Source organism: Aotus nancymaae, unplaced genomic scaffold (genome assembly GCF_030222135.1).
Source record: "Aotus nancymaae isolate 86718 unplaced genomic scaffold, 86718_ANA_hifiasm-v0.15.2.pri h1tg000029l, whole genome shotgun sequence".
Classification (NCBI taxonomy): Eukaryota; Metazoa; Chordata; class Mammalia; order Primates; family Aotidae; genus Aotus; species Aotus nancymaae.
In genome coordinates, this window is record NW_026988442.1 from 42,278,193 (window position 1) to 42,300,089 (window position 21,897).

The 21,897-nt window shown below is 64.3% G+C and overlaps 1 protein-coding gene across 7 annotated transcripts in view; it reads right to left on the minus strand.

Moving 5' to 3' along the window:
* Positions 1-7: 7 nt before the first annotated feature.
* Positions 8-21,897, minus strand: part of KCNQ2 (potassium voltage-gated channel subfamily Q member 2) — a 69,846-nt gene continuing 47,956 nt past the window's right edge. For 2 of the 7 annotated variants that reach the window (XM_021672474.2, XM_021672473.2), the window contains 7 exons: positions 18,864-18,893; positions 14,980-15,033; positions 10,656-10,879; positions 9,586-9,688; positions 8,642-8,773; positions 1,859-1,982; positions 8-739 (listed from right to left, as the gene is read on the minus strand). In XM_021672474.2, coding sequence (XP_021528149.1) covers positions 8-739; positions 1,859-1,982; positions 8,642-8,773; positions 9,586-9,688; positions 10,656-10,879; positions 14,980-15,033; positions 18,864-18,893 — 1,399 coding nt within the window. Of the gene's footprint in view, positions 740-1,858; positions 1,983-5,076; positions 5,185-8,641; positions 8,774-9,585; positions 9,692-10,655; positions 10,880-14,979; positions 15,034-18,863; positions 18,894-21,897 lie in introns of those variants that run through there. The other 5 variants (XM_021672476.2, XM_021672475.2, XM_064382592.1 and 2 more) reach the window with 4 other exon arrangements.

The window sequence follows — 21,897 nt, forward strand, 5'->3', positions numbered from 1 at the left end:
GGGGGCCTCACTTCCTGGGCCCGGCCCAGCCCACATCACCAAAGGGGCCCTCGCCGGTGGCTGAGCGTGGCGGGGGCCCGCACGGGGTGCAGAGGTCTGAATCGGTGTCCGACTCGCCCTCTGCGATGTAGGGCCTGACTTTGGCACAGGGCGCCACAGCCGCATAGCAGCTGTTGAGAGCGTCCAGGTTCTCCTTGGACTGGGAGATGCTGAAGCCGCTGAAGGAGCGCTCCAGCTCCTCGTGGTCCACGGACGGGATGGAGATGGACGTGTCGCTGTCCCGCAGAGCCCCCTCGGGGGGCCGGCAGCCCGGGGCGTCCTCCTGACGCAGGAACTCCGTGCTGGCGCGGTTGCCCCCGCCATAGGCGGACAGGGACCGCTCGTGGGTGGGCGGCGGCGGGATGCGCACCAGGGAGCTGTGGTCCCCCACGGGGGAGGTGCCGTGGCCCGGGCGCGGGTGGCTCTGCGGCTGCCAGGAGGTGGAGGGCGGGCACTGGGCGGGGGGCACGGCCGGGGGCGCCGAGAAGTTCTTCTGGCCGGTGGAGCTGCTGGAGCGCACGATCTTGACAATGCAGCCGTGCCTGTCCACGTGCTCCCTGCTGTCTTCCGGGCTGTGGTATGGCGGCGCAGGCTCCGGCTCCTTGGCCCCGAAATAGGCCTCAGTCTCCGTCGGGGGGACGCCCATGCGTTGCATGTAGATGTTAACCAGGAAGTCCAACTTCTTCTCCATGGACAAGACCTGCAAGACGGGCGGTTGGGCTGCGCTGCCGGGGCCAGTCCCAGGAGAGGGAGCCCCCGGGCTGCTCTCAGGAAATGTGGGGACCCGGGCTGCTCCCAGGACACCGGGGAACCCAGGCTAGTCCCAGAAGATGTGGGAACTGAAGCTGCTCCCAGGAAATGGAGGACCCAGGCTGATCCTAGGAGGTGGGGGGACCCAGGCTGCTCCCTGGAAAGGTGCGGGGGGAAGGGGGAGGGGGACCCTTGCTCCCTGGAAGCTGGAGGAGCCGGAGAGGAGGCCCAGGAGCAGCTCCTGCTCCTTCCCAGACCCCTGGGGCTCAGCCTCCGGCTCCACCCGGGCCTGTGTTCAGAGCCAGGCCCTCCTGCTGCCCACCAGGGAACCCCCTTCAGTGAAAACCCCACCGGGCAGGACCTGGCGGTTCCTCACTCACTGCTCAGGCCCGGCTCTCAGAGGCAGACCCCGAAACAAGCGTCCTGAGTGGTGGTTTCTGGGAATGCACCCCCAGAAGAGAACTGCTGGGGTGGCGGGCAAGGAGGACAGAGAGGAGGAAGGCCGGGCAGGTGCTACGGGACCCCGAGGACCCGCCTCCCAGCAACCCCCACCCAGGACTCCTGGGTACTTTGGGCCTTCAGTACTGTCAAGAGAGAAGGCACCCCAGGCTGGGAGTGGGGGACTCACGGGGGGTGTGAGGGGTCTGAACCCCAGGCAGGGGGTGGGGGGCTCACGAGGAGTATGAGGGGTCTGAACCCCAGGCAGGGGGTGGGGGGCTCACGGGGGGTGTGAGGGGTCTGAATCCCAGGCAGGGAGTAGGGGGCTCACGGGGGGTGTGAGGGGTCTGAATCCCAGGCAGGGGGTGGGGGGCTCAGAGGGGGTGTGAGGGGTCTGAACCCCAGGCAGGGAGTAGGGGGCTCACGGGGGGTGTGAGGGGTCTGCCCAGAGCAGCTGTCAGTGGTGACAGGGCCATGTGCCCCCTAGACTTGAGGAGCCCTCCCGTGAAGGGACTCCTTGGGGCACCCAGCCCCTGAAGCCCACACTGCCACCGGCTGACCACAGGGGCCCCGGGACAGCAGCACCACAGCCCCCGGCCCACAGCCCTCCCGCCCAGCCGGCCTCTCGCACCTGCTTCTCCACCTTCCCGAGCCGTCCCATCATGCTGGGGTCCTCGGGCAGCTCCGCCTCCGCCGGGCCCTTGGTGCGGTCCTTGTCCGTGATCGCTGGACCCCGCCCCACGATCTGGTCCACTCTACCGGGAACAGAGACCCGAAAGCATGAGTTTGGGTGGGTGCAGCAGGCCCTTGCCCTCTCCTCCTGGGCCAGGCCACGGTGCCCGGGGTCCAGGCTGCAGGCCCAGCCAGAGCCGACCAGGGGGGCAGCAGGTGCCAGGACAGACGGATGGGGTGCGCCCTGTCCTCAGCCGCCTTCTGGCACCGTGAGGGTCTGCTCCTGCCCGCTCCGTCCCCGAGGGGCCTGGCACATTAGGACGAGTAAAGTGAGGAAGCTCCCACTGGGCCATGTCGCCGGCTGTCTCCCAGGGCTCCCGCTCCACGCTGCCCCTCCAGCCGGCCCCACCTGCTCACCCACTTCCCCGCCCAAGGCCCGTTGGCCCCACAGCCCACGGAGGCCCAGAGGGTCTCCCACTGCAGGGCCCCTCCCCTTCCCCGCACCCAGCCCCACTCCGCAGCTTTACTCCCGTAATGTGCCACTGGGGCCGTCGGCCCCTCCAGGTCTGATGGGGACAGAGTCAAACGTCTGCAGCGGGAATGACAGAAGCAGAAAGGCGTGAGCTGCGGCTCATGCACCAGGACGATGAGGGAGGGGCACAGACAGCACAGGGTCCAACGCACAGACCAGAGGAGGGCAGACGAAGTGGCCAGGGTCTGTGTGTGCATGTGTGTGTGCTCAGGGCGTGTGTGTGTGCTCATGCGAGGGTGTGGGCACGTGTGTGTGCTCAGGGCATGTGTGTGTGCTCATGCGAGGGTGTGTATACGTGTGTGTGCTCATGCGAGGGTGTGTGTGCACTCGGCACACGTGTGTGACCTCACGCGAGGGTCTGTGTGTAAACGTCTGCGTGCATATGTGCACGTGTGAGCTCAGGGTGCATGTGGGCATCCTCATGTGCACTGCACAAGTTAGTGTGTGCACGTGTGTACGTGTTCATGTGTGCAAGTGTGCATGTTTTCGTATGTGTGTACAGGATTCAGAATTCAGCTGAGCTGATCTCCAAGAGGCCGTAGGTCACTCATGACAATAAGAAGGGAGGTAGGCTCCTTCACCCTCAGGGCTGGGGCTTCTGACCGGTCTGGCTTCCACAGAGACTGGGCTGGCTGGGTGTGGGCTGGGACCTGCAGCTCTGTGGGCGCTCACTTGGAAGCAAGGACCCTGCGGCCAGTCACAAGCCCACCTGGTCAAGGGCAGCTCCAGACAGGGTGTGGCTGGGCGGGACCCGCCAAACGAAGCCACAGCCCCAGAGGCTCCTCTGGATGGGGGCCTGGTGGAAGAGTGCTCCACACCAGCGGACGGGGCCAAGGCCCCACTTCCTGCCACTGGGCCGCCCTACCTGCCTCTGCAGGGCTCGGGGGACGGGTCAGGGGTGTTTTCTTGATTCTGTTGCAGGAAACAGAGGGGGTTTCAGGCTGGCGTCGGCCACAGCACAGCTCCTCATGCTCCACGGGGCTTCATGCTGGACTCATGCAAAGGGCCAGGGTGGCGGGAGGGGGTTGGGAGGGGACGGATGGCGGGAGGGACCCTCTGGCTCCGAGCAGACGCCAGTGGAAATGGAGGAGACGGGGTCCCTGACGTTCCCAGCGTCCACACAGTCCAGGCAGAGCTCAGCACCTTCACCCCTGCCACACGACGGGCCGCCCGCCTGCTCAGTCCCAATAGGAGCCCTGACCATGGGCTCAGCCTGGAGCTGCTGCTGGGGCTCCTCTGAGGACCCTGTGCCCCTCTTGCCCTAGGCCCCAGGCTGGGGGAAGACTCGACCCCTGAGTGCTCAGTGCCCGTGGGGTGGGGCAGCATCCCCCTGTCCCTCCGGCCTCTCTGTGTGACCCTGCACGCCTCCTGGCTGTAGGACCTTCCCAGCTCACAGCCCTGGACACCCAGCTGCCGACCCTTGTGGCAAGGCACAGGAGGACGGACGGAGGACCAGCCTCGGGGCACAGCACCCTTGGGCCTGGGGGCACCACAGAGCAGGGAACTCGGCAAACACTGTCCGGGGCAACCCTGGGTTGGGCACAGCCCTGCCTGCTCCCAGAAACCTCTTTCTCGTGGAAGGAGCATAGGGTTGAGATGTCCAGTGCTGGGACCCTCGCCTCACATGCAGAAACCCCCACGGAGGGAGGAGGGTTCAGACTGGCCCCAGACGCTGCCCCCACCAGCTCAGGCCTGGGCTTCACTGGCCCAGACACTGGCATCGCTGTGCCAGGAGCCCCTCTGCCCTGAGCTGTCAGGGAGGGCCGGGGCGCCTGTGCTCACCCTCCAGGCCTCTGCCCCGGAGGCTCCGCTCTCCCTCAGCCAATCAGACTTGCTGGAAGATGGGGAACAACCATGATCTGAGTGGTCCCTGGGAGGCAGGAAGGCCTTGGAAAGTCTGAATCGCTAAAGAACTGGCTCACAGGGGCTGGGCCGCACCTCCATCTGCCTGCCAGCCGGGGTCTCGCCATGTCCCTCACCAGAAACACTAATTAGCGTGCTGGCAGCTCGGAAGCTGTGTGAGAACTCACGGAGCACACGCCTGCCGCTGGGCACCCAGCAGGGTTTCCTCACGTATTCTTCCCAGCGGCTCAAGGGGTAGACGCTGTGACCGTCTGTATCTTACAAGAGACGGAAGAGTCACCAAGACGCGACTCCACCTGCTCAGAGCCACACGGCGCCCAGATCCGGGCCATGCACATGGCCAGGGCCACCCCTGCAGTGGGCAGTGCTGAGGGGCAAGTCGGTCCCAGGGGAGGCTGGAGGGCCCTCAGCCAGGAGGCGCCTGTCCAGGGGACAGGGGCAGGGCCAGCAGGACGTCCCTGCACGTCTGACTGCATCTGATCCTGGAGGTGTTGCCCGGGGGCCTCCCAACGCCAGAGGGAAGTCACAGAGCCCTGGTTCCCCAGGGCACCAGTCAGGAGGAGCGCTCAGGGCCCCTGGCAGTCCTGACGCTGGGCGCAGCCTGCCTGAGGCCCTGGCGGAGGAAGGGCCTTCTCCCTCACTTTGGTTTGTCAGGAACAGAGAACGCCCGAACATCCCTGCGTCCCGGGGAACGGGCGGTGCGGGGTGCTGCCGTCATGTGGCCTGGAGCGAAGGGGCCGGCCGTTCCACAGACACATCGGGGGAGGCGCTGGCATCCTAACCTAGGTGAGTACTGGGGTGACTCTCTCGGAGGGGCCGTGGGTCCTTTGGTGGGGTACTTCTTGTGCCGGGGAGTTGAAGGGGGCGGGGGACCCACAATCATATCTATCCTGGCAGAGTAAACAAGAGAAGAGACACCAGCAAAATGCATCGTAAAGCCACACGAAAGAGGAGTCGGCCAGAAACGGAAGGAACGCCCAACGGAAGCGACAGTGAGGCTTCGTAAAAACAGACGCTCTCCCAGGAAAGCGCGGGCGCCGCCTCGGTGGACCTTGGATCTGCCAAGTCCTTCCCGTGTTTCAAGCAAAGCGTTGGGCTCGGGAGCGGGCGGCAGGCGGCCCCACCGCGGTGACCCGGGTGCCGCGTCCCGGAGCGAGCCGTGCGGGGGAGTCGCCGGCAGCGGGAGCCAGTACCGGACGGACCGCCGCAGGCAACATGGAACGCATCGTCGGGAGCTGACGGGACGCCTGCGGTCCCGGGTGGTTTGCTTTGCTTGGTTTGTTTGTCCAGAGAGAAAGGGAAGGAAAATGGAAGATTTAAGACACAAGATCCTGGTGAACATGAACAGCTGCAGAGAGAGACGTGGAGGCAAAGCACAAAAGTCAACACAAGAGCGTATGCACACGTGTGTGCACAAACACATAACATACATAGACGAACATGCGCACACATGCACGCAAACACGTGAACACATGCACACAAACACTAACATGCACTCAAACACGCACACGCACACACGCACACGCACATATGCACGCGAACACAGAACACACAAACACGCGCACACGCGCACACATGCACACAAACACGTGCACTCGCGAACACACATGCACATGCACACAAACACTAACACGCACTCAAACACGTGAACACACACACGTGCACACATGCACGCAAACACGTGAAGACATGCACTCGCGAACACACATGCACACGTGCACACACGCACACAAACACTAACACGCACTCAAACACGCGAACATACACACACGCGCACACATGCATGCAAACATGCTAACGTGCTCACATGCAAACACGTACACACCACACGTAAACACGCACAAACACGCATTGCATGCACACATGCACACAAACGCAAGAACGCACACACGCACATAAACACGAACACGCACACATAAACACGTGAGCACTCATGCACGCATGCACACCCACACACACGTGCACACACAGCACAAGGCTGGCCACTGCTCTGGAGAGGATGCTAGGAAGGAGGCCTCACAGCTGGAGCCCGGGGGAGGGGGTGCAGGGGATGCCTCGTTGACCCCTGAACAGCAGGAGTGGGCTAAGGCTGGAGGCACCCCTTCCCAGGCCCTCTGAAGCGGGACGGAGCAGGAGCCCCACGATGGGCCCAAGACCCCCTCAGATGAGCGCTTCACTCCACTGGAGGGCCTGAGTTGGGCTTTGACCCCCCGGGCTGCCCCTGAGCATCTCAGCCTTCTCCCTGTAATGGGGGCCCAGCCTCACTCCCAGGGCTGGGAAACTGCTGCAGCCTTGCTTGGGGGCCTGGGAGACGAAGGGGACCCTGACAGGCAGGAGCGTGTCCCCTACTGCAGGAGAAACTCCCAAGAGCCATGTGTCCCCCACAGGAAAGATACACACACTCATGGCATGTGCCTGAGGTTGCACACACGCCAGCATGTGTGTGGACTTAAGGGACACCTATGTGTGGGCACCAGGCTGGAGCACGGTGTGTGGACATGTGTGGGAGAGGGGATGTGGGTCTGTGTGCACGCTGATATACGCCTGTACGTGGTGTGCATGTCTGTGGGAGAGGGGACGTGGATCTGTGTGCACGCTGGTGCACACCTGTACGTGGTGTGCACGTGTGTGGGAGAGGGGACGTGGGTCTGCGTGTGCACGCTGGTGCACGCCTGTACGTGGTGTGCACGTGTATGGGAGAGGGGACGTGGGTCTGTGTGTGTACGCTGGTACACGCCTGTATGTGGTGTGCATGTCTGTGGGAGAGGGGACGTGGATCTGTGTGCACGCTGGTACACGCCTGTACGTGGGGTGCACGTGTGTGGGAGGGGGACGTGGGTCTGTGTGCACGCTGGTACACGCCTGTATGTGGTGTGCATGTCTGGGGGAGAGGGGATGTGGATCTGTGTGCACGCTGGTACACGCCTGTACGTGGGGTGCACGTGTATGGGAGAGGGGACGTGGGTCTGTGTGTGCATGCTGGTACATGCCTGCACGTGGGGTACACACCTGCACGTGGGGTGCATGTGCGTGGAAGAGAGGACGTGGGTCTGTGTGCACGCTGGTACATGCCTGTACATGGTGTGCACATGTGTGGGAGAGGGGACGTGGGTCTGTGTGTGCACGCTGGTACATGCCTGCACGTGGCGTGCACGTGTATGGGAGAGGGGACGTGGATCTGTGTGCACGCTGGTACACGCCAGTACATGGTGTGCACGTGTGTGGGAGAGGGGACATGGGTCTGTGTGTGTACGCTGGTACATGCCTGCACGTGGCGTGCACGTGTATGGGAGAGGGGACGTGGATCTGTGTGCACGCTGGTACACGCCAGTACATGGTGTGCACGTGTGTGGGAGAGGGGACATGGGTCTGTGTGTGTACGCTGGTACATGCCTGCACGTGGCGTGCACGTGTATGGGAGAGGGGACGTGGATCTGTGTGCACGCTGGTACATGCCAGTACATGGTGTGCACGTGTGTGGGAGAGGGGACGTAGGTCTGTGTGTGCACGCTGGTACACGCCTGTATGTGGTGTGCATGTCTGTGGGAGAGGGGACGTGGATCTGTGTGCACGCTGGTGCACACCTGTATGTGGTGTGCACGTGTATGGGAGGGGGACGTGGGTCTGTGTGTGCATGCTGGTACATGCCTGCATGTGGGGTACACGCCTGCACGTGGGGTGCACGTGCGTGGAAGAGAGGACGTGGGTCTGTGTGTGCACGCTGGTACACGCCTGCATGTGGGGTGCACGTGTGTGCATAGTGTGCCCAGCCCTGACTTGTGTGTCTCTACATGAATGTACACTTGACTCCTGGAGTGGGCACAGGGGTTCTCACACACAGAGTGCTGGCCCTGCTCGGGAGTGGCCTCCCTTCACAAGGAGAGCAGCGTGGAAGAAGAAAAGGTGTGAAGTGACACAGCCGCTGCCTGGCGGGGTCCACCCTGCAGCTTCGTCTCTCAGCAGAATTACTCCACCCCCAACACACACATGTGCATGGCAGAGCGCACAGGCCACAGGTGCACACAACCCCACACACACCTGTGCATGTGTGCACTTATACATACACGCACACGCACATTTCAGGGACCCACACATCCGTGCACACACATGTGCATGTGTGCACAAACACATCACACACTTGCCCGCCGCAGTGTGGATGGGGAGAGGTGGAGAGGACAGACTTGGAAGACGCCACCGAAGCTGACAGATGCCGACGTGTGGGGGTAGGAGGCCCCGCCCTGCACGCCCCCTGAGCTCCCACCATGGGCCACAGTGGGCTTTGGCGCAGACGCCCACCCCACTCTCGTCCCCTGCTCCTCTGCCGGACAGGCTGGCGGGGGCTCTTGCCTGGACTGCAGGCTCTTAATGCGGGACAGCATGTCCAGGTGGCCGGCGGAGTACTGCTCAATGACGTCCATCACATCGTAGGGTCGCAGGCTCTCCTTGAACTTCCGCTTGGACACCAGGAACCTCATGACACTGCGGGAGGGGGAGACGACAGTGAGCCCTGGGCCAGAGACCCAGAGACCCCCGGCCACACGCACCAGGCTGGTCTCGTCACCATCTGCCTGTGACACTGTGGAGCGGGGGACAGTGAGCCCTGGGCCAGAGACCCAGAGACCCCCGGCCACACGCACCAGGCTGGTCTCGTCGCCATCTGCCTGTGACACTGTGGAGCGGGGGACAGTGAGCCCTGGGCCAGAGACCCAGAGACCCCCGGCCACACGCACCAGGCTGGTCTCGTCACCATCTGCCTGTGACACTGTGGAGCAGGGGACAGTGAGCCCTGGGCCAGAGACCCAGAGACCCCGGCCACATACACCAGGCTGCCCCGTGTCCACCTGCCTGTCACCTTCCCAGCACCTCTGAGACCTTGGCCCCTGGAGGTGGCTGGACTCATCCCTCTTGTCTGCCACCCACCCGCTCCACGCACGGAAGGGCCTGGCCTTGGGGTCCCTGCTAAACCTGGGACAGGTGAGGCTTCCAGGCCTGGCCATGCCCCCTTGGACTCCATGCCACACCAGACACAGGTGGCTGAGCTGCTTCCTAAGCCAGGCAGAGCCAGGCCTCAGGCCTCTTGCTGAACCGGCGTCCCGCCTGAGGCCTGCCGGAGTCCCAGGAAGAGTGGCTCCGGGACGATCAGCCAGGCCCACCCGCAGCTTGGCCATTGATTTTCTGGACAGACCCCGACTCCTGGCTGCTGTCCTGTACCATGAGCACCGCAGCAGATGCAACCACGGACAGGAGGCCCCTCCTCCCTCCCCCAGGATCCCGGCTGGGCAAGTCCTCACCACACGGCTCTGATGCTGACTTTGAGGCCCGGGGTCAGGTCCTCAGTCACAAACTCACAGGGGCAGCCCTTGTCATCCACGATGTCCTCTCCAGGGAGGCTTGCTTCTAGGGTGAGGGAGACAGGTCGTGAGGGGTCGAGAGGGATGGGAAACCCACTCGTGGGGTCCTGCAGGGCACACTGGCCGGACAGAACACCAGAGAGCCCCTCAAGGCTCCCCGGGGTGCCCCACGGGTGCCCCTGCTTTTCCAGAAACCTGTCCCTCTGCATCAGTGGTTCTCGGGCCAGGACCTTCCCCGGCAGGCGGTGGCCACAGGGAGTGGCCGATGTGGGCATCCAAGGACATGCCTGCCAGTGGCTGAACAGAACACGGCACATCCACACTCAGGACGCTAACCGTGGACGTGCCACTCTGACACCGGGCTCAGTGAAGGAAGTCAGAGCTGACGGCCCCACGCAGGAGCCGCTGACCCGCGTGCCCGAGACCGCAGGTGCCGAGGCTGAGGTGGGGAACGGGGTGACTGCTGATGAGGACGGGGCTTTCTTTTGTGATTATGAGAATCTTCTAGAACCAGGCTGAGATGGTGGCAACAACCTCGCTGTGAATGTGCTAAATGTCCCCAAGGCTCAGGTGCAGTGGCACGATCTCGGCTCACTGCAGCCTCCGCCTCCCGGGTTTAAGCGATTCTTCTGCCTCAGACTCCCAAGAATCTGGGACTGCAGGTGCCTGCTGCCATGTCCGGGTAACTTTTGCATTTTTAGTAGAGATGGGATTTCACTGTGTTGACCAGGCTGGTCTCAAACTCCTGACTTCGTGATCCGCCCACCTCAGCCTCCCAAAGTGCTGGGATTACAGGCGTGAACCACCGCGCCCAGCTACACTTTCAAATAGTTAATTTTATGTTGCACAAATTTCACCTCAATTTTAGAAAGTGGGAGGGGGAGGTTTCCACTCCCAGAACAAGCGAAAGAGGCAGCAATGCCTCAGGTGGCCCTGGTAGCTCGGGCGCCACGGTCCATCCCGGAGGGGCTCAGTCTCAGATCGGGGGGCGCTGAGGAGGCCAGACCCACCTTCTGAGTTCTGCCGAGACGCAGCACCCTTGATGCGGAAAGCCTGGCGTGCCCGGCTGCGGTCCCCGAAGCTCCAGCTCTTGGGCACCTTGCTAGGGCTGTCTTCAAGGCTCTGGTCGGCGCTGGGTGACCGCCGCACCGTCTGGGCCTGCGGGGACCCCTTCCCCTTGGCAGCCACACCTCGGGGGCTGGAGAAGACACGATCTTTCAAACTGACCTTCTGGCTGCTCCCACGGGAACCGACAGACAAACAGAAACACAGCGAGAGAAGTCACTCCAGAGAGAACACGGGCCGTGTCGGCTCCCGGCAGACCCTGCCCACGCGACGGGAGGAAGACCCAGGTCTGAGGAGCAGCCACACAGGGCGGCTCGGAGCAGATGCCACGGGGACCGAGCACCCGGCAGGAAGGAGGGAGGGGAGTCCGGGAGGGCAGCAAGCTCCCGGGCTGGCGCTGGCATGGCCAGAGCTTGGCCGTGTGGGGGGAGGTGACGTCTGCGGACTCTTAAATCCCTCTCTGCCACCACCCCAAGGCGCGGGAGCCCTCCTCACGCTGTCCTGCCAGCCCCTCGCCCAGTGGCACTCGGGCTGCTCTCTTCTCGGGCCTCGCCTGTGTCTGCCTCGGCCTCGCCTGTGGTCCCCTGTGGCCTTTTCACAGCCGTAACTGCCCCCAGGAAGCAGCCTCCCTCCTTCCCTCCCTGTCCCGTCCCCTCCCTCCACCTGTCCCTCTCCTTCTGCCCAGAATCGAGGCTGTGGGGGCCAACCAGGGCGTGGGGGCCGAGTCTGCAGCGGACACTGGTGCAGCCACACCCAGGCCTTTCCCAGACGTGGGGGGCCGCCTAGAGGTGTGGGCTTCAGGAGGGCTCAGGCCTCCCCTGCACAGCACCCCTCCCATCGGGGGCGTCCGACGGAGAACTGCTCCTTCATCTTCTGGAAGGAAGGAATGGATGACGGCTCCTCCGCCAGCAGGGCCTCAGGTAACAAGCCTCGCGGTCGGAGGTCGGAGTCCTGGCCCCAGGGGGCGGGGAGGCAGCCTCAGGCAGCCGCACGGTGGCCCAGCCCTCGGCCCTCAAGACGTGAAGCAGGATTTGTGGCTGTGTCTGGCTGGGCCTCCAGCTCCAGATTCTTGGGGGTCCTTGGGGCTGCCTCATCCCCGAATTTCTTGGTGACCAAGGAGATGGGTCTGCACCCAAGTTCTTCAGCTCCAGCGTCCTCTGGGTGCCAGTGGGGAGGTCGCCACGGCTGGGGTGCCCCAGACTCCAGCATCCTCTGGGCAACAGTGGGAGTGGGGGTTCACTGCGGCTGGGGTACCCCAGGCAGATGTGCCTCCTGCGGTCTGGGAAGCATCAGAGCCCCCAGCTCCCTTGAGGACAGCGGGACTCCTGTGAACTGGGGACCCGTCAATGCCCAGCCATGCTTAGCAGCCATGGAACTTCTCAGGACGGCTCTAGGCCCAGAGCGCCGTTCCTGGGGCCTGAGACAAGCCCCTGGGTGTGGAGGCCCAGTGCGTCCCTGATGCACTCTAATACCTCCTGGGCTCCACGGCGACCCCCCAGCCAACAGTGAGGGGCCAAGGCCCCAATCAGCAGCCAGCATCGACCCCCACCAGGACCCACAGCCAGAGAGACATGCCCACCAGACGGCACAGAGATACCGCGCCACAACGCGAGCGCCCACCGCGCCCGTCCGCCAGCCTCCACACTGCTGGCATGGCTGCCCCTCCCACCCCATGCCCCAGGCAGCAGGCGACTGCCCAGACCATCTGTGGCCACTCTGGGGTCTCTGAGAGGAAGAAAGAAGCCCCTGGATGCCGCGCCCGCAGGGGAAACAGAGACGGAGAGGCCGAGATCCCCTGAGCCCGGAAGCATGTGCCGGGGGCGTCTGGAGCTGATGGTGCAGGCTGGCTCAGTACCCCGGCCTTGAGTCCATGCCCTGCACAGCCCGGGGCCAACACGCCATGCCCAGGGGGGCCAGGGGGGCCCCGAGTCCTGGTGCCATGGGGGTCTCTGGTCCCTGACCCAACGGAAGCACAGGTGGCCAAGGAGAAGCCGTTGGGGGCCAAGGGAGCACCTGGGCACGGGCTTGGCGGGACTCTGGCTTCTGGAATGTTCTTCTCTGCTCCTCCACTGCATGAGCCATTTCAGAGGTAGGAACAGGCCCCTCCTGGCCCTGCTCAAGCCTCAGGGCAAGTGGGGATCACTGGAAGACTCAGTTCCCCTCTCCAGGTCTCCACACAGGCAGGTCCAGTCACCAAAGAGAGAGAAGCGGCCACCTCCTTTCCCATGGCCGCTGGCGAAGCACTGGGTGGAGGTCGGGGCTGTCGGATCAGCTGCAGCTTCTGGGCTGCCCCTGGCTGGTCTAGGGAGCCCGGTGATGATGGCTTGCCGTGGGAAAGGCGCACAGTGAGGAATCAGCACCAGATTCCTGCCTGTGGCCTTGGAGGTGACAGGTCAGACACCCATGCGCCACACAGACGTGCAGCCAAGAAGGCGCAGGCCCCGCAGCCGCCGGGAGCTGCAGCGAAGGAGTGGTGTGGATTCCACGGCCCTGGGCGAGAGGACCTGGCCCGACGCCTGCGTCCCGTTTTCCAGTGGGGAATCGCCCCGGCCACCATGAGCAGCCACAGCCCCGCCAAGCGGCGGGGAGGCCCTGCCGGACCCCATGCCCAGCGCAGCCCCGGGGCCTCCGGGACGCAGCCCGCGTGCACTGCCCCAGCCAACACGGCGGAGCCGCAGGAAGATGGAGCTGACGGGAAGGAGCCCGCCCCGGCCTCAGCAGTGCCCTGCTGTCCCGGCCCTGGGGCTTCCCTCCCACCTCAGATCTGCAAGGGAGGCTCTGCCCAGGAGAAGCAGGTGGTGGGGCCTGGACGCGTCCTTCCCTCCCTGGACCTCCACCAGGACCCTGACTTTGCGCCTTCCAAGCACAGCTGGTGAGGCTCCATGCCGCGGACACCCGACCCTGCCAGCCCGCCTCGGCCGCCAGGAGCGCGTGTGGTCTCACAGGCCTTCCCTCGGCGCACAAGCCAAGAACAAGCAAACGCGAAAAGCTGCCACCACCCGCCCGGGAGGAGCCCTCGACCAGAGCTGCCCTCGGTGCTCAAGGGGTGTCCCCGGCACCTGCGCTTCACCCCCACGCTGCCTGCTGCTCTCCCTGCGGTGACATTCAGATGTGCGGGGCCTGCAGGGAGCAGGAGGCTGGGGAGCCGGCATCCAGAGCCCCACCCAGCTGCTGTCGGGACCAGCAACACCCAGGGAGCGTATGCATGAAGGCGCCTCCAGTGGGGGGCTGCTCGAAGCAGGATGGGGCGTGGCGTGGGTCGTGCTCTGGCCAGGTCTCCCAGCCCCACTTCCAAACCCCTCTAGTACCCAAGCAGCCTGACCTCAGCCGCTACCCCAAACCAGCCTGTGGCCGGAAATGCCCTGAACACAGATGCTCTGGACATGCAGGAGAGCCTGCCAGAGTCCAAGCAGGCCTCGTCCCCGGCAGCCCACACCCCATCTCCCTCTCTGGGGATCCCGCAAGCACCGACCCCCGAAGCACAAGCGGCAGCACAAAGTCGCAGGGAGAGGGTGGCGGGGCCGGTGGGCCTGATGGAGCAGGGTCCGGAGCATGCACGGATGCAGCTGGGCAGCATGCAGCCCCCCACCCTCCGGGCCCAGCACGCACGGAGGTGAGCCCCGCGTGGGCACGGCACAGCCGCCTCCACCTTGCTGGGCCATGCTGGCCAGGAGGGAGGGGCCCCCAGCGCAGGCCTGCAGACAGGGGACACCGGGGCAGGGAGGGGCGGGCCACGGTGCAAAGCGGGCGGCTCCTCCCCCGTCCTATTTCCACCTGCCCTCAGGCCTGCTGTAGGAAGAGGAAGCCGAGGGCCTCTGGCGTTCTGGGGCTTCGGATGCATCAGGACCCTGAGGAGCCCGGCACACACAGACGGAGCTGCCCCGCACGGGCGAGGCAGCCGGGGAGGCTCAGTCGTCCTCAGGTGCACAGCAGAGGTGCTAGAGTAGCAGCCCCAGGGAAACGCTCCCCGAAGAGCAGTCGGGACCCCAGGAGGCACGAACGCCTTGCTGGGTTCACAGCCCTGGCTGGCCCCTCCAGCTGTGCGCAGGGCATCGCCTGGCGGGGGGAGCAAGAATCACCTTCGCCCAGCTCCGTCCTGCGCGCAGCTGCGGCTGGAATAGAGGGAGCCGGGCCCGCACCGCAAGGTCGGTGGGTCAGAACTGGGGTCGGGGCGCCAGCCTCCCCTGGCTGCTCCAGAACCTGTAGTAAGCGGGGCGGGCGGAGGAGCCGTGCAGCAGCGGTCAGTCCGTGCGGCGCGTTCCGCGGTACCTAGAGCGTCCGGGGCAGCATCCACACAGGGACCGTCTGCACGGGCTGCCTTTACTGAAATGAGGAGAGCACAGTTAGTCCTGGGCGCTAGCAACAGCGCAAGGCCGGGAGCGGGGAAACTGAGGCACCGCAACTGCCCAGGGCGTCGGGCGCGTCCCCAGCGGCAGAGCTTGCGCCCAAGCAAGGCCAGCGAGGAAGCCGCGCCACCGTGTCTACTGTCCGGAGTGAAAACACGTCCCTATTTTTAAAGGAAAAAAAATCCTGTTTTTTTTTTTCCTCCAAAAATACCTTTTCCTCACAAAGCCACAGTTTGGGTCCATGTCTTAAAAGCCGTATTATTTTTTGCAGTATTCATGCCAACAAAACAATAATACATGGCCTCAGGCATTGCGGAAGGTGCGCTTGGGGGGCGCGGTCCCGCGAAGGGACGGGGCGAGCGCGCACGTCGCAGGGAGGAAGATGCAGTTGTCCCGCTTTGCAAACCGCTCAGCGCCGCCGCTGCGCCAGCCAGTCCCCCAGCTGGAGGCGGGTCTCGGTTCACGCGGGACGGGGAGGCGTGGCCGCCTCTGCTCGGGGCTCGGGGCACCTGGGGGCTCGAGGACGGACCCCTCAGGGCGAACGCCTTCTTCACCGCACACTCGCGGTTCCCCGCCGGGGTGTTCCTTAGAAAAGGCTCAGAAAACATGGAACACTTTCCTGAGAATCTCCCCGAAAACCCCGGCCGCTCCACGTGCCTCGCAGCTGCTCCCCGAGACAGCACGTATCAAACGAGGCGCCCCAGGAACCCCGGCGTGCCAACGGCGTCCGCTCGGAACACACAGGCTCCAGAAGAGCGTGCCCAGCCCCCGTCTTCTCGCACACGCGCGCGTCTGGACACTCGTGCTCCCTGCGCACGGGCCCGCCGGCAGCGCTCCACGCGGCACCACAGACGCGCCTAGGTCTAGTCATGGCAGCGCTCGGCCGCCCGGGCAGGCTGAGGGCTCTGGACCCTTCCCCAGACCCTGCCGGCCTGCAAGACCCCACGGGCGGGTGCTGGTCCCACTTTTTAGTACGCAAGCGGCTTGAGGGTCCCCAGGCTGACTCCGATTGGTAGTTAACCGTGAACGCGAGGGCGGGAGGGGCGGGAGGGGCGGGAGGGAGTCGGCACCTAGCGCCCGGCCTGAGGCTCTGGCTGCTCACCGAAGCCTCTCCCACTGCAGCCACCCCAGGGCACCCCGGCCACAATGGCACCCAAGCCTGCCTGGCAGGCAAAGACCTGAGACTCTCATCAGCACCCCCAGGGTGCCCAGGCCGCAGCACAGAGGACCCCGCCCAAGGGCCCCAGGAGACCGTCCCCACCCCTGGGGAAGGAGCAGGAAGGAGGCGGAGTCCTGTTTCCCCAAACCTCCCGAGGGCTCCAGTTTTGACCCCGGCAGGATCGCCTTGCCCAAGAGGCCCCTCCCAGGCACAGGGCCAGATTCTGCAATGGGACTGTCCTCCAGCGACACCGAAGCGCTGGCTGCAGCCATGCCCACCCCCAGGCCCCCGAGACTCTCATTTTGCGCCCATTTTAATGCACATTATTTTCACAGCCACGCATGGCTGGCAGCTCCTGTCTGGGGCAGCGTGGTCTGACAGCTGGGGGGAGGCACTGCAGCCACAGCCCCTCAAGGCCCCCAAAGTTTTGTGGGGGACCCGAGCAGCTGCACCTCCCCCTGGGGACCACGGCTGGCACTGGGCTTCCTTCCTGCTTCATCAGCCACAGGGAGCTCCACACGTGGGTAAGAAGGCCAGGCAGGCGGGCAGGCCCACGGCAACCCCGAGGCCCACAGACCCTGACAGAGACCAGACAGGACAGACGTGCACCAAAACCACACGGACACCGTGCCTGAGAAGAGGAGGAGCTGCACGGGGCACGAGGGGCGGCTGGGGTGGGGGCTCCTCCAGGCACGGGGGCAGAAGGCAGGGAGACTCGGGGCGGGCAAGGCGGCACAAGTCTGAGCCCCCAGCCGGCCTGGCTCCCCACCCGACCCCCACGTAGCCGCCTCCTCTGACTCCAGCACAGCCCGTGGGCACTACAGGAGCCTATGCTTGCCATGTGCCTGTGTTACAAGCCAGGATGGGGGTGGGGGTCTCAGCAGGGGGTGAGGGTCCCCGTGTCCACACCATCTACCTGCCCAGACCAGCTGACACCAGACTCACAGGGCAGCAGAGGGGTGCTGGGAGCCAAGCTCCCCCTCATGCTTCGCAGAGCAGGCCCCTCAGCCAGCAGTCCAGGGACGTGGCAGGTAACAACTTCAGAACGGCCTCCCACGCACGACCCAGCACTGGCAATGGGGGGCTGCAGCTGCCCGAAGCCAGGGGACAGAGACCCACCCCGTTACCTGGCAGGTGGCATCCCAGGATGAGGGCCAGGCGGGTGGGCACTGGCCCCTGGGGGAGGCGTGGGAAGCACAGGCAGGCAGGGCCCCTCGGAAACGTGGGGAAGAGACGGGGAGGGGTGGGAGCCCAGAGGCTCCAGAGTGTCCTCACCTGGAGTTCGCTTTCAGGGCCAGTGACTCATCCCCAAAGAGAGGGCAGACCAGAGGGGCCCAGGAAGGGCAGTAACAGGGGTTAAAGCAGGTGGGGACCGAGGGTGTCCAGATGGGGGGAGGGCGGGAGGGAGAGAGAGAAAGACAGAAGCTGAGACGAGAAGGTGGAGCGGGTGGGCGGGGCATGGAGGGAGGGCGCCATGAGGCACTGAGCAGCCCCCCAGCAAGGGCGTGGGGCCAGGCCTCGGGGAGGGGCGGGAAGGCTCGCGTCCTCCTGCGGCAGCGCCGAGAGTCCACCCAAATCACAGCTGAGGTGCCCGTTGTGGGGGCACAGTGCCCGCCCCCCAGCCACCCCCAGCCTCCGGGCCGGCAGCAGGCGGGGGAGGCAGTGACGGGAGAATGACGTGGCCCCTCGACAGCCGTGGCCCGCACCGGCTCCTGGTCCCTTTCTGGCCGTGGCACCAGCAGAGGCCGTGCTGCCGACCCGGCTCTCCCTGGGCCCTGGTGCGATCTTTTAGCCTCCCTGAGAGGGTCAACGAGTCCCTGGTGGTTACCTGAGCCCCCTGGTGTCTAATCACTGCCCAGGAGGGCTCAGGCGGGCGCAGGGCAGGCAGGCATCCATCTCGGACCAGGTCCAAGAGGCTGGACTTACTCTGCAACATGTGGATGGGGCGCTGGGGTCCAGAGAAGCCTGGACCCCCTCAGACTGATGCATGGGTGGACTGGGGCTTGGCAGACACGGAACTAACTTGTGAAATGATCTGGATTCTCTGTCTCCACCCTTCACCCCAGCAGAGTCCCACACGCGTCCCGTCTCCAACCTGCCTGACACAGAACCTCAGGGCCCGGGAGAGGGAACCAGGCTGAGCACCTGCACGCTTGGCCCACCTCGACCTTGGCAAACAGGGAGAGGGGACCAGGCAGAAAATCTCCACCAGTGGCTGGAGGCAGAGAGGATGTCCAACCCTTCCCTGGAGGATGAGGGCCCGGGTCTCCCCCGCATGCTCCAGATGCCCCGAACCCAGAGCAGCAGGAGTGCCAGAGGCCCCCTCGACTGTGGCCAGCTGCGAGTTCGGGCTGTGTGCCGGCAGCCGGAGGGGGTGCACTCACAGAAACCCCCTGCCTCCGAGACCCTTGGGGCCGGACCTGTGGTGAGGTGGGGGATCCCACTCGAGAAGCCCCCCAGCTGCCAGATCCACAGTGCTGCAGAGTAAAACCGAATCACTGGGAGGGCTGAGTAGGAAAAGTGACTTAAGGACCCACTTCTGGACACACACTCGGTCACGCGGGGAAGCACAGGCAAAGCCCTCAAGGCCCTCACGCCCCCACGACAGGTTGTGCACACACAGACACCAGGGCAGCGGGGTCACTGACCTTGGAGACGGCTCCGGCGGGGGCTCCTTCCTTCAAACAGAAGCAACAGCAAGTTAGTGGCCCCCCGCTCAGCACCCGTGAGGGTCCCCCAGCCAGCCCAGCCCCCCACAGTCCCATGTGTCAGGGGCTACATGGGACGGGGGTCTCAGACAAGGCCAGGCAGGGGCAGAGCTGGCCCACCCACCCCAGAGAGCCCACGGCCCCAGGAACGGGCACCCCAGGGCCCACGGAGGCAGCTCCAAGAGGGAAGAGGGACCCCACGGGGGCCTCTGCTCTTCTGACCTGGGGGTCACTATCCTCATGAGGAACACTCGTTTTAATCAGAACCACACCAATATTACCAAGGTTCCAAAAAAGACACGTCTGCTGATGAAAGCTCCAGAAGGGAGTTTAATTTACAATCAATTTTCAAGACAGACTGAGCAGCTCCGACTGTTCCACGCATATCCTAATGGGATGATTCTCTTCCTCGTGATTTTCCAGGGGTGGCTCCACTATGCCAGTCAGCGAGCCCAGGCTTCGCGCCTTTGAGGCCAGCTGTCCCGCCTCGCCCTGCAGGGAAGGCGATCTGGACCATACGGTGTCTCCCATGGGGCTGTTTGTGCTGGCGACTGCAGCATGAATTGAGTGAGATCGGTGGGTTGTGATTTGCTCACCCGTGGGTGCGCAGGCTGGTCCGCCGAGTTACAGGCAGGCTCTTCAGTGCACTTCCAGATCCTTCAGGTGACGGGGACCATGTTGCTGTGGAGCATGGGGTCCCTCCTCGCCTCCTGCAGCTCCCGGCAGCCCAGGAGTCCTTGGCTTGTGGTCGCACCGCCCGTCTCTGCCTCCATCTCTCCGTGGCGTTCTCCACGTCTGCGTTTCTCCTCCTCTGTAGGGACAGCTGTAGGGACAGCTGCCGCCGGACCCCGGGCTCACTGGATGGTCCAGGGTGGTCTTCCCTCATGATCCCAGGCTTGGTTACAGATGCAAGGACCTTTTTCCAAATGAAGTCGCCTTTGCACACTCTGGGACATCTTGGAGACCAGCATCCAATCCACTGTGTTCCCCCAAACCCCCAAAATTCATGTCCATCTTATGTTCAGAATACACCCACCCCTGCCAAGATCTCCCAGAGTCTCCACCCTCTGCAGCATGGACTCTGTGTCCAAAACCTCATCGAAATCCCATCCATTGGCTGGGCGTGGTGGCTCACACCTGTAATCTCAGCACTTTGGGAGGCCGAGGTGGGTGGATCACCTAAGGTCAGGAGTTCAAGACCAGCCTGACCAACATGGTGAAACTGTCTCTACTAAAAATATAAAAATTAGCTGTGTGTGGTGGCGGACGCCAGCTACTCAGGAGCCGAGGGAGGAGAATGGCTTGAACCCAGGAGGCAGAGGTTGCAGTGAGCCGTGATTGCACCACTAGACTCCAGCCCGAGTGACACAGTGAGATTCGGTCTCAGGGGAAATCCCATTTGTTCAAAAAGTCCCAAATCTCGTCATCTAAAGTCAGGTATGTGTGAGGCCGTGGCTGCGCCACACTGGTGCTGCCATCCTCTGTGCAGGGACCTGTGAATCTGGAAAACGAGTCATCTGCTTAAAGCATCAAACCCAGGATGGCATCCCTGCTCAAAAAAGGAGAACGACAGAGGAGATGCCAGCCACCACAGCCTTCAATCCAGCGAGGTGAACGCCACGTGGCACAGCTCTGTGGACGCGCCTCAGGGGCTCCCCGCCCCGCTGGCCTCTGCCAGAGCCTCACGATCGTTCCCCATTTCCTGAAGGGCACGGTGCTCACAGCTGAGGGGCGCCACCGGCCTGTTTCCGGCCTGCAGACTCCCAGAAGTCCGATGCCTTCCTCCCTTCGCTCAACACTGTCCCTGCCAGTCTAGTTTCTGCTGGTATGAAGCTCTTCCAAACCCAGTGGCCCTCCTGAATATGTCACAGGTGCGATGGTGTTAGACATAAGGCCGCTCTGCACCTCCATCCCCATAGCTCCACCTCCACGCCGGGCATCCATCTCCACGCAGGGCCTCCATCTCCACGTTGGGCCTCCATCTCCACGCTGGGCCTCCATCTCCACGTCGGGCCTCCATCTCCACACTGGGCCTCCATCCATCTCCACGCCAGGCCTCCATCTCCACGCCGGGCCTCCATCTCCACGCCGGGCCTCCATCTCCACGTCGGGCTTCCATCTCCACGCCGGGCCTCCATCTCCACACTGGGCCTCCATCCATCTCCATGCCAGGCCTCCATCTCCACGCCGGGCCTCCATCTCCACGCCGGGCCTCCATCTCCACGTCGGGCTTCCATCTCCACGCCGGGCCTCCATCCATCTCCACGCCGGGCCTCCATCCATCTCCACGCCGGGCCTCCATCTCCACGCCAGGCCTCCATCTCCACACTGGGCCTCCATCCATCTCTACGCCGGGCCTCCATCTCCACGCCGGGCCTCCATCCATCTCCACGCCGGGCCTCCATCTCCACGCAGGGCCTCCATCCATCTCCACGCAGGGCCTCCATCCATCTCCACGCAGGGCCTCCATCCATCTCCACGCAGGGCCTCCATCCATCTCCATGCAGGGCCTCCAACCACCTCCACGCCGGGCCTCCATCTCCACACTGGGCCTCCATCCATCTCCACACCGGGCCTCCATCCATCTCCACGCCGGGCCTCCATCTCCACGCCGGGCCTCCATCTCCACGCAGGGCCTCCATCTCCACGCAGGGCCTCTATCTCCATGCCGGGCCTCCATCTCCACGCTGGGCCTCCATCCATCTCCACGCCAGGCATCCATCTCCACACTGGGCCTCCATCTCCACGCCGGGCCTCCATCTCCATGCAGGGCCTCCATCTCCACGCCAGGCCTCCATCTCCACGCAGGGCCTCCATCTCCACGCCGGGCCTCCATCTCCACACAGGGCCTCCATCTCCACGCAGGGCCTCCATCCATCTCCACGCTGGGCCTCCATCCATCTCCACGCCAGGGCTCTGCTGAGATGGTGGCATGGATGCCGTGGTCGCACATGTGGCATCCTCAGCACAAGGC